This window comes from Triturus cristatus, chromosome 6, assembly GCF_964204655.1.
Source record: "Triturus cristatus chromosome 6, aTriCri1.1, whole genome shotgun sequence".
NCBI lineage: Eukaryota > Metazoa > Chordata > Amphibia > Caudata > Salamandridae > Triturus > Triturus cristatus.
In genome coordinates, this window is record NC_140589.1 from 556,628,225 (window position 1) to 556,644,370 (window position 16,146).

The following is a 16,146-nucleotide window of genomic DNA, read 5'->3' on the forward strand; positions in this document are numbered from 1 at the left end:
GATGTGTCAGCAATACCCTTGCGCGTCACTAGGCGTCGTCTGCAGCTCCGCGTCCGTCGTCGTGATCGCCGGGATGACGTAGTCGTACTTAGACGCCGCCCTCGCGCGCTGACGTCAGTTCTTGTACATAACTTTCCGAGCCAGGAACGCAGAGCCATGCAAGAGACTGACACTGGTGCCATGAATCTAGGGCCCGGAAAGGGATGACCTTAACCCTAGATATCAGTTCGCAGAAGGGGGAGGATGGGTGGGGCGGTAAGGAATCTAATGTTTCTTACAGATATATTGTTACCGAAGGTAAGTAACTTGTTCATCTGAAAGGAAACACGTTAGATAGATTCCTTACCTTAGAATAGATACCCCAGCAATACCAACCCCGGTGGTGGGTCTGCGAACTAAGATCACACCAGTAAGTCCTGGAGAACGGAACGGCCAAAGAAGCCGTCTCTCCGGACTTGGCTGTCCAGGCAGTAATGCTTAGCAAACGTCCTGCAGAGGGACTCCCCGACCCAGGGCAGTAGTAGCCGCTGTGGCCCGAGTGGAATGGGCCCTCAGCCCCACACGAGGCTCCTTCTTAGCCAAGGAATAACAGATCTTAATGCACAGAACGACCCACCGAGAGATGGTCCGCTTGTGCACTGCCCGCCCCTTCTTAGCGCCCACGTAGCAAACAGAGTTGGTTGTCCACCCGGAACTGTTTCGTGCGGTCCAGATAGAAGGACAGCGCTCATTTTGGGTCCAGACGGTGGAGCATCTCTTCCTCTTTCGAGGGATGCGGAGGTGAAAAGAAGGTGGGCAATGTAACTGGCCGATGTGAAAGGCAGTTACAACCTTAGGGAGAAAGGAAGGACGAGTCCTGAGGAACAAGTTACTTACCTTCGGTAACGATGTATCTGTAAGAAACATTAGTTAGTTAGATTCCTCACCTTAGAATATCCCCAGGCGTCAGACTGGATCCGGAAGATTTTTCGTCAGCAATACCCATTGCGCGTCGCTAGGCGTCGTCTGCGGCTCCGCGTCCGTCGTCGGCGTCATGCGCCGGAATGACGTCGTCGGAGTACTTAGACGCCGCCCTCGCGCGCTGACGTCAGTTCTTGTACATAGCCTTCCGCGCCAGGAACGCAGAGCCATGCAAAGACCGACACTGGTGCCAAAAATAACATCTAGGGGCCTGAAAAGGATAACCTTAACCCTAGATGTCAGTTCGCAGAACGGGGAGGATGGGTGGGTCGGTGAGGAATCTAACTAACTAATATTTCTTACAGATACATCGTTACCGAAGGTAAGTAACTTGTTCATCTGAAAGAAACACGTTAGTTAGATTCCTCACCTTAGAATAGATACCCAAGCAATACCATCCCCGGTGGTGGGTCTGCGAACCAAGATCACACCAGAAAGTCCTGGAGGACAGAACGGCCAAAGAAGCCATCCCTCCGGACTTGGCTGTCAAGGCAGTAATGCCTGGCAAACGTGTGTAGCGAAGCCCACGTTGCCGCCTGACAAATGTCCTGCAAAGGGTCACCCCGTCCCAAAGCAGTAGTAGCCGCTGTGGCCCGAGTAGAATGGGCGCGCAGCCCAACAGGAGGGTCCTTTTTTGCCAAGGAGTAACAAATTTTGATGCACAAAACGACCCACCGAGAGATGGTCCGTTTGTGCACAGCTTTCCCCTTCTTAGCACCCATGTATCCAACGAAAAGTTGGTCGTCCACCCGGAACTGCTTTGTGCGGTCCAAATAAAAGGAGAGCGCACGTTTTGGGTCCAGACGGTGGAGCCTCTCTTCCTCTTTGGAAGGATGCGGAGGCGGAAAGAAGGTGGGCAGGGTGACAGACTGCCCAAGATGAAATGGAGTCACCACTTTCGGAAGAAAGGAGGGACGAGGCCGAAGGACAACCTTGTCCGGATGAACAGAGAGAAAAGGAGGCTTTGAAGATAAAGCCTGGAGCTCACTCACCCGTCTAGCCGAGGAGATGGCTACCAGAAAAGCAGTCTTAAGCGTCAGCAGACGAAGAGGACAATTATGAAGAGGCTCAAAGGGAGCACACATTAGAAAAGTGACAACAAGATTCAAGTCCCACTGAGGCATTACAAAAGGGACAGGAGGGAACGTGTGAGTAATGCCTTTTAGAAAGCGTGTAACCACAGGGGACTTGAAAAGAGAAGGCTGATCAGGAAGCCGCAAGAAGGCAGAGAGGGCAGCAAGATAACCTTTCAGGGTGCCCAGGGCAGAGCCCTGCCGGGCCAAAGAAAGAAGAAAGAGGAGAACCTCAGAAAGAGGGGCGGAAAGGGGATCCACAGCCTTTGCTGTGCACCATGCCACAAATTTGTTCCACCGGCAGGCGTATACCGACTTTGTGGAGGGACGCCTGGCTGCCAGAATGATATCACAGACTTCAGGAGGCAAGTCAAATGGCATCAACTGTCGCCGCTCAATCTCCACGCATGGAGGTGGAGGCTGGACAGGTTCGGGTGGAGGACCGTCCCCTGCTGCTGCGACAGAAGATCCTCCCGAAGGGGCAGACATATCGGAGGATCGGTCAACATACTGAGTAGCTCGGGATACCAGTACCTTCGTGCCCAATCCGGAGCCACCAAGATGACTTGGGCCCGGTCGTGCCTGATCTTCTTCAGCACTCTGGGCAGAAGTGGTATAGGCGGAAAGGCGTACAACAGACCGCAACTCCACTCGTGACGAAAAGCGTCGCCGAGCGAGTGCCGCCTTGGAAATTCCAACGCGCAGAACTGCTGACATTGCGCGTTCTCTTCGGTGGCGAATAGATCTAACCAAGGCTCTCCCCACTGCTGAAAGAGACCTTGCGCCACTTCGGAGTTCAGACGCCATTCGTGATCCATCATGCACCGGCGGCTGAGTTCGTCTGCTCTGGCGTTCAGAGAGCCCGCCAGATGTTGAACCACCAGGGTGACGCCCTGGTGTTCCAGCCACGTCCAGAGGCGCAGGGCATCTGGCAAAGGGTCCACGACCCCACCCCACCCTGTTTGTTGCAATACCACATGGCGGTGGTGTTGTCCGTGAACACCTGCACGACACTTCCCCGGACAGAGGGAAGGAAGGCTTTCAGTGCAAGTCGGATCGCTCTCAACTCCAACAGGTTGATGTGGAGACGAGACTCCGCCGGAGACCAGAGGCCTCTGATCTCCGCCTCTCCCATATGGCCACCCCATCCCAGGAGGGACGCATCCGTCACTACGACATGCTCCGGTTGGGGAAGGGAGAGGCTTCTGCCCATGACCCAATCGCGGTCCGTGAGCCACCACTGCAACTGCTGTGCAGTGCCCTCCGACATCAAGACATGGTCGGACAGGTTGCCGTGATGCTCGGCCCACTGAAACTTCAGGTCCCACTGCAGAGCCCGCATGCGCCGCCTGGCGTGATGCACTAGTAGGATGCAGGAGGCCATCAGCCCCAGAAGCCGCAACACTAGCCTGACCGAAACCCAGGATAGAGGCCGAAAGATGGGAATCAGGGCCTGTATATCCCGGACCCGCTGTTCCGGTGGATAGACCCGGAACTGCGCCGAATCGAGAACCGCTCCGATGAAGAGGAGCTTCTGAGAGGGACTCAGGTGTGACTTCGGCACGTTGATGGAAAACCCCAGCAAATGCAGGAGATCCGCCGTAGTCTGGAAGTGGGAGACGACTGCCTGGGGCGAGCCCGCCTTCAACAACCAGTCGTCGAGATAGGGGAAGACTGGAACCCCTGATCTGCGCAGATGAGCTGCGACCACCGCCATCACTTTCGTGAACACCCGAGGGGCACTGGTGAGGCCGAAGGGGAGCACGGTAAACTGAAAGTGCTCTTGGCCCACCGTGAAACGCAGGTAACGCCGGTGGGCCGGCAGGACGGGGATGTGGAAATATGCGTCCTGCAAGTCCAACGCTACCATCCAGTCTCCGGGGTCTAGGGCAGCTAGAACCTGAGCCAAAGTCAACATCTTGAACCTTTCCTTCCGGAGGAAGGCATTGACGTTCCGGAGGTCCAACATAGGGCGTAGGCCCCCTTTGCCCTTCTTGGGAACCAGAAAGTAGTTCGAATAACAACCACGACCTACTTCTGGACTCGGAACGCGCTCGACGGCCCCATTGGCCAAGAGGGCCGAAACTTCCTCGTGGAGAAGATTCAAATGATCCCCCGAGATACGGTGGTGCTGCGGTGGCATGGCTGGAGGGGTCGTCCCGAAGGGGAGGGAGTAGCCCCTTCGGACGATTTGCAGCACCCACCTGTCCGATGTGATGGACCGCCAGTGGAGCAGGTGATGGCGAACTCTGCCGCCCACTGGCGTGGAATGGGCCTGAAAGCTCGGACTAGGAAGGCTTTGAGGCGGATGCTGCCGGGGTGGATGTGGGCTGACCTCGTCGTCCTCCCGAACCGCCTCGGCGGAAACCACGTCCGCGCGCAGGTTGGTTCTGCGGCTGGTGGCTAGGCGCACGTGAGGAGGCACCCCTTCCTTGGCCACGAAAGGGGCGAAAGGCGGAAGATTGCGACCGCGGGGCCGAGAGGCCCAAGGACTTGGCCGTAGCCCGGGAGTCCTTAAAGCAGTTCAGCGCACTGTCCGCTTTCCGCCAAACAGGCGAGTGCCATCAAACGGCATGTCCATGAGAGTGCTCTGGACATCGCCCGAAAATGACGTGGACCGTGTGAGAAGTTGGCCTGATGTATGATGTCACTAGTTCTAGTGTACACCTTATATCAGTCCAAATACCCTTATGGTGATTGGTTGTAAAGTCAACCTTATAGACCAGCTATCCTAGTGGTAGCATGGACAAGAGCAGTCTTAGGCTAAACTCTGAATGGCATGTGAAGCCAGCTGTGATACCATATATAATCCCTTGAATACCAAATGAAAGGACACCACAACAGATATATATAAAAATAAAGTGTATTTATTCTAGTCAAACCCTCAGCACTCTTTATGAGATTAGAGGTAAGTACAACACAGTCTTATTTAAGCATACATTAAGTCACACAGGTAAGTAATATAGTTAGGCCCTAGGGGCCATGCAAACCATATACTAAGTAAGTGGTATAAGGACCACTGTCACGGAAATAGAATAGGCCTAGGCCTAGGGAATCGCTGGGGCTACACTACACTAGCGTTAGTTAGGAAGTGGGAGGCCCACGGGATTTGTGTGCAGAGTGGAAACACTCACGCGTAATGCGTAAAAGTCACTAGCAATAGTACAGTTTAGAAAACGATAGATTTAGGACACTTCCGGAGTTGCTAGGAAGTTGAGACTGGAAAACTAGACACTAGGATAGTCACTATCCTGATGAGCACCGGAGTACCCAAGTTACCTAGCCCACAGGCTGTGGGTGCATAGGTGTGAACTTGCGTCGGGTTTCGTCGTGGACTTCTATGGATGCCTGAAGGAAAGTTGCTGACAGGCAGTCAGTGAAGAGTGTCCGGTGGATCCCAAGGCTGGGATCAAAAAGAGAGGAGACCTGCAAGCAGAAGGGACAGAGTCAAGGTCACTAGCCAGTGACCACGTGGAACCAGGAAGGAACCAGGCGATGTCGTAAAGATTGCAGGTGAAGGTGAAGCTTGTCGTTGCAGCCACGAGGAACGTCGAGGACGACCAGGAGGCGAGCTGTCCCACGAAGGCTCTTGCTGTCGGCGGCGTCGAAGTTGGACTAGGACTCACCAAGCCTTGGCAAGCGGAACCCACGAAGAACGGAGGACTTGCTTCTGGTGCAGACCATGAAGGTCTGGGGTGCTTCTTCTTTGCAGAGGAGCGGGAGCCAGTCTGGAGGAGCCAAACCAGCGCTGAAGATTTCAGGGTGCGTCGTCTCAAAGGCCACTAGCCAGCGGGCAAGCAACCGGACAGACGCGGCAAGCAGGAAAATGCAGAAGGGCCCCACGCAGGACTCGTGGAGTGTGGGGGGCTGATCTTCGGTGCAGATGGTGCTTGGGGTTGGGGCTTCTCAATCCCCGGTGCACAACTTCGAGGGTGCCTCAGAAGCTGCGCTTGAAGATACTAGCCACTTTTCCCAGGTAGCCGGTCCCACGTCTCTCGTCGCCTCCACGGATCTCAGCACGGCTGTGGATGTGGATCAGGGTCGGAGAAGTCTGGAAGTCAAGGCTCTGGTCGGGCTCTGCAGTCGGTCCCTCGTAGAACTTCAGCAAAGCAAAGGGTAGTCTCTTGATGGTGCCTGTTTGCACAGGGTAGCCACTCCTTGGCCACAAGGGAGATTCTTCAGTCTTCTTCTTTCGTCGAATGTCGAAGGTCCAGAGTTTCTGTTCAAGTTTGCAGGTTCAGGATAATCTAAAGTCTTGAGGCCCAACTCCCACTCTTATACTAATCTGGGGGGCTGGGATACCTGCTAGGTCACGCCTTATGGGTGGGACCTGGGAGGGGGGTGGTTACACCCCCTTCCCTTTGTCCAGTTTCGCGCCAGGACTGGGGCTGGAGTGCCCCAGCACCGGTTTGAACTGGACTATGCATGGGACACCTTGTGTGCCCCTGGCATGTCTCATTCCTTTCAGCCCTCCCTGCCCCAATACACTAAAGTCTGTCTGGGGAGGTGCTAGCACCTCCCCAAGCAGGAAACCTATTGTCCAAGCCTCCCTTGCCGGGATCACTCCCAGCAGCAGGAGGTCAGACTTGTGTCTGTGGCAGCAGCATCCATTTTGTGATGCTGAGGCTTTGGTTAGAGTTAAACAGCAAAGTAGGATTTTAACATGTCTCTCCCTCTAGAAGGGAGGAATAATATCCTCATCACCAGAAATGGTATGGGGGTATTATTCCAAAGTGTTAGACACCTTACACGACATGTTTTGATAAAGCCAAACCATAGTTACCATAACCGTTTAAGATTATAAGGCACTTTAGGAGTATATGGTAGGCTATATCATAGAACAGCTATAAGGACATGATTCCGAAAGCTGCAGACATGCTCAGCTCCTGCTAGAGCACCATCTCACATGTTACCAAGCACTCTGCCTCCAGGATTGTTAAGGCCTGCCATAGGAGTGACTGATAGGTACACATGTGTCTATATATAAGGGTAGATATAGGCATACTATATCTAAGCAAGGGGTGATTACACGACCTTGCCCCAGCTGATTGATCAGCCAGTTGTGTCTGATTGGAAGGCCAGACCAGGGGTGGCATAATACATGCTGCAGCCCCTGGGAGGCCTAGGGTACACCTATGCCCTGGGTACCTAGGGTACACTGTACAGGGTCCAATAAGGTGATCCTTACCAATTGGTTATGTACCTAGGGTACATGGAGTCCATTTTAAAGAGAGAGCAGACAGCCTGAGACCCTGAATGGCAGGATCTCAGGCCAACTAAGTCGAAAAACCAGCTAGACACTAGGCAAAAAGTTGGGGGTAACCATAGTCCGATATCCACCTTCCTACAACGGGTACAAATATATGTCGCTCCAGCATCCCTTCCAGGGCGGGATGAAGCAGAGGCAGGACCACAGGACCACATGACAAGTGATCTGAAAAATCTTACTCCGGCGTCCAGGGGTTTTCACACGGTGAGGAATCTGTACTTAGAAGTATTCATCAGAAACACACACATCTTCACAAATAGCACAATCCGGCACTCAACACAAGAATGTAGCAAATAGCAGCAAAAGAGCAGCACCAAAAAAAGCATTTTGAGTTGAAGACAATACAAAACAAAACTCACAGGATACTCTAGCAAGTCCACTGGTTGACGAAAAGGTTCAGAGTCTTCACACTGAAAAATTAGATTTAACAATTCTTGACACTGCTTCTTCCAGGCATGAATATCATATGATTGGGCTGTATTACGCAAATTCCGCCTTGGAAAATGAGCCTGAAATGACAAGAACATCTTCATCACTTAGATGTTTTTTTACCTTTTACAAAAGGGGTACTGCAAAAAAAAAACTAGCGCCTCGAAAAATTCCAGAAACACTTGTCAGGTGAATCATTAGTTTTAATATGATAACAATATTAATGGTTTTATATTATATCTTACTAATAATGTAAGACACACACCTTCAGTTTTTAGCAACATGCCAGGAAGCAAGAGAAATGTAATTGTCAGCAAATGTTCTTCCAATATAACAATACAGAGAAACAAGCACTGACAAATCCAACAGTCTTAATCTTTTGATTTTTAAGATGAGGATGATATCTTTGCCAATGCTTTTTGCGATGCTGTTCCGTATCACAAAAAGAAACGAAAATGGCTATTGCCAATGTTTAACTACATTGGCAAAAAGTCGATGAGTATTTTAACACAAAAGTGTCAAAATGCTAAGATGTACCTAATGTCATTACATATGTGCATGCACGCATTATCACATTTTTGTTTTAGTTCTTGGTTCACTATTCCAAGATCACAGACACTCATCCAGAAATGGTAAATGAAAAAACAGAACATAAAGTGCACCACGTTTTTTTTTTTTAAATAAAGGAGAAGGCTGGCATCAAAGTGCAACTGTCAACAAATATGTACTATCGTTTGTAGAATAGCTTTAACATCAATTAATGAACTGATCTGGTTTCATGCTGCCCTGAGCACACTTTTAACACCAAGAACCATCCAGCACCTAAAAGGGGGTGAGGAGGCATGGTATTTGAATGTTCCAAACAAGGGCCTGCACCACAGCATTCTAGCAGTGCTCTCATTCAAAACACGGATGGTCTTTTTTTATTAATGTTGTGATCGTGCACAACAGATTGGGAGGATATATTGAAGATTACTCAAATGTGTTACAAAGTCAAGAAATTTAAATGCATGACTTGTGGCTTAAAAATGGCACTGGGCTACTTTTGTGAACCAGCCCGTTAACAAAGACATGTGGACTTTAAAAAAAAAGATTTTAGCTGCTCCCCTCACTACCTACTTGTTACTTACTTACTCAGCCTACTTGATACTTACCATTGAGAAGAATAGTTTTGTTACCACCGGAGTCCATGATTATCCTTTTACCTCTGAAAGATTGTACGCAGAGTCAACCTCATGAGAGTTGGATTTTAGGACGAACCACAACAGATGCATTTATTCACTGATTTATGTTGTTGGGTTTTAAAACTACAACTGACAGGATAAGGGCCAGGTATAGTAATACATTAAGCTATTATACTTGGATTTGAGTTGGTTACTAGTAGCCGCATTGCTGCAGGAGGGGTCCTGATTGGCTAGCGTTTCTAATGGACTTAGGGCTTAGGGTTAGAGTTCTGACTGGATGATCGGTGTGAGGTTCTGACTGGTTCTTACGGCTAGGGCTCTATTAAAATCAGGGGTTAGCTTTTGACTGCCTGCTGTGGTTAGGGCTGTGATCGGTTAAAAGGGATTGGTCTCTTTTTGGTCCCAGGGCCTATCTTCTGATTGGTTAGGGCTTCCATTGGTCAAAAGCCACATGACTAAAGGCTATTTAACCATATGGCTCACTGCGTCTCAGCCCGGGCATGGAAGCTAAGGGCAGAGAGGACAAGGGCAGATGCTTGTTCTGGACTGGTCAGGCAGAGGGCCAGAAATGCTGTCCTTTTTACTATATAAAAGCAACCACCTTCACTCATCAAGACCCTTAAACATAGTAACACCATCTCATCAAATGCATACTACTCGCTTACCGCAAACTAACTATCCACAGCTCAATTTCCTAACAACCACTACAAACCCCCACAAACCACACCTATACATTCTGCTACCCCAACTACCACACAATGGCACCTTCACTTTCGCACAAAACACCACTCTGTCCTATACCACTAACAAATTCACACATCACCAAGTGAACACAAAGACACATTATGCATAAGTTTAATCCATCCAGAGACAGTCCCTGTTCATACAAAACACCAGCTCTACCCTCTACTTGCTCCTAACAGAACCCATTCTGTCACCACCAAACCTATACTCAGCCCTCCATCATATCATAAACTAACACCATTCGCTTCTTTTTACCAATCCGGTATTTGTAAAGCGCAAACTACTCACCCTTGTGGGTCTCAAGGCGCTGGGGGCCGTCGTGGAAATTAAGTGAGCTATTGCCCAGAGTCACATGGTGCTGAGCTGATTGGCCGCCGGGGATCGAACCGTGAGCCCTGAGCTCCGAAGTCAGCTGCCCTGGCCGCTGCACCACACCTCTCCACCAAAAACACACAACCAAACAATCCTTACACTCCCCTTCACCACACTTATTACCTCTTCCAGCTAACAAATCTAACAACCACTCATAACTCTTGTTCATCACTTCTCACACCCCAAAACACATCACCACCCCTTTTACCACTCACATTCTACTTGCCAACAGTACTTTACAAACAAATCCTTCTCAGTATACCACATCACTATCTCCACTCACTACTCCAGAAAAACAAAACATAACACACACTCCAGACCAACAAAATCTCACACAATTTCAAAATACATTCCGTAACAAATTAGAAACATACACCCACCCTCACTCTCATGACCACACAAATAATACACATTCTAACCCATCTTTACTCCCAAATTCACTACATTTACCAGTAGCGCGCAGAGATACCTCTCCCGGGGTTATTTGTGCGCTATAAATTAAAATAATGTAACATAACGCAACACCTACAACAAATCCTCCAACGTAACTATCATTCACTCACCTCTCATCCACGGCACAATTCAGAGCCTTAAAGTATGACCTACATGCTTCTCCAACACCCCTAACCTATAGACCTTCCACCCTAAACAGATGCATACAAAAATAAACATTATGGCATTCTTCACATCTCCATGTCTACCACACAACAAGGCTACTCTAAAAAAAAAACAACACAGCTCACAAACCCACTCTCAACTCCTAGCTCCGCCACCTACACTCGCAGACCCAAGAAAACACCTTCGAAGCCTGCTAAATGAGGAATACGATATAGAAAAACAACACTACTGCTATCCTCATCCAGTTCATACCAGTACTAATGACACCTAGTACAAGTTAAACAAATATTGCTTATGCTTCTAGACAACAAAGCCACACCGCCACCAAACCACAGTCTCTTAACTGCTTATTAATAAATGCTTGATCACTCTCTAACAAAAAGCACAACATCTATGACCTACTACCCAACACACAACCTGACAAACAAGTTCCTTACCTTCGGTAACAATATATCAGTAAGAAACATTAGTTAGTAATAGATTCCTTACCTTAGAATTACCCCCAGGCGTCAGAATGGATCCGGAGAGGTTTTTCGTCAGCAGTACCTCTGCACGTCGGAAGGTGGCGTCGGTCGGCTCTGCGTCCGTCGTTGGCGTCATGGTCGCCAGAATGACGTGGCAGTTACTTAGACGCCGCCCTCGTGCGCTGACGTCAAATCTGTAAACATCTTCCCACGCCAGAAACGCAGAGCCATGCAAGACACCGACCATTGGTGCACAAGACTAGAGCCCTGAAGGGAGGTCCTTAACCCTAGAAATCAGTTAGCAGAACGGGGAGGATGGGTGGGGTGATAAGGAATCTATAATTAACTAATGTTTCTTACAGATATATCGTTACCGAACGTAAGTAACTTGTCCATCAGAAAGAAACACGTTAGTTATAGATTCCTTACCTTAGAATAGATACCCCAGCATTACCAACCCCGGAGGTGGGTCTGCGCACACCAGAAAATCCTGGAGAACAGAACGGCCAAACTGTAAAGGCAGTGGTGTTTGGTAAATGCGTGCAGCAAAGCCCACGTAGCTGCCAGACAGATGTCGTTGAGAGGCACTCCTCGCCCCAAAGCAGTAGTTGCTGCCTATGCCCTGGTGGAATGGCTGTGCAGCCCTACTGGAGGCTCCTTTGCCAGAGAATAGCAGGCTCTGATACACAAAACGAACTATCGGGAGATAGTCCGCTTGTTTATGGCCCAACCTTTCTTGGCGCCCACGTACTAGACAAAGAGAAAGTCATCCACCCAGAACGGTTTGATGCGACCCAAATAAAAAGAAAGTGCACGTTTTGGGTCCATACGGTGGAGCCTCTCTTCCTCCTTCGAAGGATGCGGAGTCGGAAAGAAGGTGGGCAAAGTGATGATCTTACCCATGTGAAAGGCAGTGACGACCTTAGGCAGAAAGGATGGACGAGTCCTGAGGACAAATTTGTCCGGATGCACAGATAGAAAAGGAGGCTTAGAAGAGCGCCAGGAGCTCATTCACCCATCTGGCAGAGGTGATGGCCACCAGGAACGCAGTTTTGAGAGTTAAGAGCCTCAGAGGACAGTTGTGAAGCGGCTCAAAGGGAGCGCACATTAAATAAGTTCAAACCAGGTTCAAGTCCCACTGAGGCATAACAAAAGGAATAGGAGGAAAGAGATGAGTTCTGCCTTTCAAGAAGCGATTTACCACCGGGGACTTGAAAAGGGAAGCCTGATCTGAAAGCCGAAGGAAGGCAGAGATGCCCGCGAGATAGCGCTTGATAGTGCCCAGAGCAGAGCCCTGCTAGGCCAAGAAAAGAAGGAACAAAAGAACCTCAGAAAGAGGGGCAGAAAGGGGATCAACAGCCTTTTCTGTGCACCATGCCACAAATTTGTTCCACCGGCAGGCGAATACCGTTTTTAGTGGAGCGATGCCTGGCTGTCAGAATTACATCGCAGACTTCGGGAGGCAGGTCGAATGACGTCAACTGCCGCCGCTCAATCTCCACGCAAGGAGGTGGAGGCTGGACAGGTTTGGGTGGAGGACTGTCCCCTGTTGCTGCGACAGAAGATCCTCCCGAAGAGGCAGACGGGTCGGAGGATCGATGGCCATGTTGAGCAGCTCGGGATACCATACTCTCCGTGCCCAGTCCGGAGCCACAAGAATGACTTGGGCCCAGTCGTGCCTGATATTCTTCAGCACTCTGAGGAGAAATGGTATAGGCGGGAAGGCGTACAACAGACCGCAACTCCCCTCGCAACTAAAAGCGTTGTCTAGCGAGTGCCGCCTTGGAAATTCCAACACGTAGAATTGCTGACATTGCGCGTTCTCTTCGGGGGTGAATAGATCTCCCCATTGTCGAAAGCGACCTTGCACCACCTCCGAGTGAAGACGCCATTCATGATCCATCAAGCACCTGTGGCTGAGTTAGTCGGTCCTGGCATTCAGTGAACCTGCCAAGTGTTGAACCACTGATATGCCCTGATGTAATAGCCATGTCGGAGAGCCTCCTGAGATAGGGTCCACAACCCCATCTGCCTTGTTTGTTGCAGTAACATATGGCAGTGGTGTTGTCCGTGAACACCTGCACTACTCTTCCCCAGACAGAGGGAAGGAATGCTTTGAGTGCAAGACGAATCGCCCGAGGCACCAGAAGGTTGATGTGGTGCCCGGACTCCGCAGGAGACCAGATGCCTCTGATCTCCGCCTCCCCCATGTGGCCACCCCAGCCCAGAAGTGATGCTTCTGTCACCATTGTGAAATCTGGCTGGGGAAGGGAGAGGGATCTGCCATTGACCCAATCCTGGTTCGTTAGCCACCACTGCAATTGGTGTGCAATGCCCTCCGAGATCTGTACGCGATCGGAAAGATTCCACTGATGCTGTGCCCACTGGAACTGCAGGTCCCACTGCAAGGCCCACATATGCCACCTGGCATGGTCCACCACCTGGATGCAGGAGGCCCAGCAGCCTCAGGGTCATTCTGACCGAAACCCAGGATAGAGGCTGAAAGATCAGAATCAAAGCACGAATATCCTGGACTCGCTGTTTGGGATAAGCCCGAAACTAAGCTGTTTCCAGAACCGGCCCGTTGAAAAGGAGCTTCTGAGAGGTAATCAGGTGGGACTTCGGTACGTTGATGGTGAACCCCAGCGAATGCAGGAGGACACCCTTAGTCTGGAGGTGGGAAGACGACAGCCTGGAGCGAGCCCGCCTTCAGCAACCAGTCGTCGAGGTAAGGGAAGACTGACACCCCTGACCTGCGCAAGTGAGCTGTGACCACCGCCAACACTTTCGTGAACACACGAGGGACGCTGATAAGGCCAAAGGGGAGCACAGTGAACTGAAAATGCTTGTTGCCTACCGCGAACCGCAGTTAACACCGGTGGGCAGACAGGAAAGGGATGTGAAAATAAGCGCCCTGCAAGTGCAACGCTACCATCCAGTCTTCCGAGTCGATGGCAGACAAGACCTGAGCGAGCGTCAACATCTTGAACTTCTCCTTCCGGAGGAAGCGATTGACGTTCCTGAGATCCAAGTTAGGACGCAGGCCCTTGTCCTTCTTGGGGGACCAGAAAGTAGTGGGAATAACAACCACAACCTACTTCTGGGACAGAAACGTGGTCAATGGCTCCCGTGGCCAAAAGAGCCGTAACTTCCTGCTGGAGAAGGGCCAGGTGATCCTCCGACATGCGGTGGTATTGTGGTGGCATGGCTGGAGGTGTAGCCTCGAAGGGGAGGGAGTAGCCCCTTCGGACTATTTGCAAAACCCACCTGTCTGATGTGATGGTGCGCAAGTGGGGGAGGTGATGGTGAATCCTGCCACCCACTGGCGTTTGATGGGCCTGAAATGCAAAATTAGGAAGGTTTGGAGGCTGCTGCGGAGGGGAGGGTGGGGGAGTGGGAGGGGGGCTGGTGGACTGGCCGTAGCCCATGAGTCCTTGAAACGCTCTAGAGTGTTGTCTGCTTTGTCGCCATCAAGAGGCATGTCCATCAAGGTGTTCTGGACATCCCCTGAAGAACAAGTTACTTACCTTCGGTAACGATATATCTGTAAGAAACATTAGTTAGTTAGATTCCTCACCTTAGACTATCCCCAGGCATCAGGCTGGATCCGGAAAGATTTTTCGTCAGCAATACCCTTGCGCGACGCTACGCGTCGTCTGCGGCTCCGCGTCCGTCGTCGTGATGACGTCGTCGGAGTACTTAGACGCCGCCCTCCCGCGCGGACGTCAGTTCTTGTACATAGCTTTCCGCGCCAGGAACGCAGAGCCATACAAGAGACCGACACTGGTGCCCAAAAATTCTAGGGCCCTGAAAGGAATAACCTCAACCCTAGATATTGGTTCGCAGAACGGGGAGGATGGGTGAGTCGGTGAGGAATCTAACTAACTAATGTTTCTTACAGATATATCGTTACCGAAGGTAAGTAACTTGTTCATATGAAAGAAACACGTTAGTTAGATTCCTTACCTTAGAATAATACCCCAGCAATACCAACCCCGGTGGTGGGTCTGCGAACCAAGATCACCCCAGAAAGTCCTGGAGAACAGAACGACCAAAAAAGCCGTCTCTCCGGACTTGGCTGTCCAGGCAATAATGTTTGGCAAACGTGTGCAGCGAGGCCCACGTTGCTGCCTGACAAATGTCCTGCAAGGGGACTCCCCGGCCCAGGGCAATAGTCGCCGCTGTGGCCCGAGTGGAATGGGCCCTCAGCCCTACAGGAGGTTCCTTTTTAGCTAAGGAATAACAGGCCTTGATGCACAAAATGACCCACCGAGAGATGGTTCGCTTGTGCACCGCCCGCCCCTTCTTCGCGCCCACGTAGCCAACAAAGAGTTGGTCGTCCACCCGGAACTGCTTGGTGCAGTGCAAATAAAAGGACAGCGCCCGTTTTGGGTCCAGACAGTGGAGCGTCTCTTCCTCTTTCGAAGGATGCAGAGGCGGAAAGAAGGTGGGCAACGTAACAGACTGCCCGATGTGAAAGACAGTTACCACCTTAGGGAGAAAGGAAGGACGAGTCCTGAGAACAACTTTGTCCGGATGGACAGAAAGAAAAGGAGGCTTAGAAGAGAGAGCCTGGAGCTCACTCACCCTCCTAGCAGAGGTGATGGCAACCAGGAAAGCAGTCTTGAGCGTCAACAGACGAAGGGGACAATTATGAAGTGGCTCAAAGGGAGCGCACATCAGATACGTCAACACCAGATTCAAATTCCACTGAGGCATTACGAAAGAGACAGGAGGAAACATGTGAGTAATGCCCTTGAAGAAGCGAGAAACAACAGGGGATTTGAAAAGAGAAGGCTGATCAGGAAGCCGTAAGAAAGCAGAGAAAGTTTAAAGATAACCTTTAAGAGTGCCCAGAGCAGAGCCCTGTTGGGCCATGGAAAGAAAAAAGAGGAGAACCTCAGAAAGAAGAGCGGAAAGGGTATCCACAGCCTTTGCTGGGCACCATGTCACAAATTTGTTACACCTGCAGGCGTATACCGATTTTGTGGAGGGACGCCTGGCTGCCAGAATCACATCACAGACTTCAGGAG

At 50.7% G+C, this 16,146-nt stretch overlaps 1 protein-coding gene across 4 annotated transcripts in view; it reads right to left on the minus strand.

Moving 5' to 3' along the window:
- Positions 1–16,146, minus strand: part of PHIP (PHIP subunit of CUL4-Ring ligase complex) — a 1,862,070-nt gene that overhangs the window by 400,928 nt on the left and 1,444,996 nt on the right. For all 4 annotated transcript variants that reach the window (XM_085610989.1, XM_085610988.1, XM_085610991.1 and 1 more), the window contains exon 35: positions 7,662–7,811. In XM_085610989.1, the coding sequence (XP_085467115.1) occupies positions 7,662–7,811 (150 nt within the window). The remainder of the gene's footprint in view (positions 1–7,661; positions 7,812–16,146) is intronic.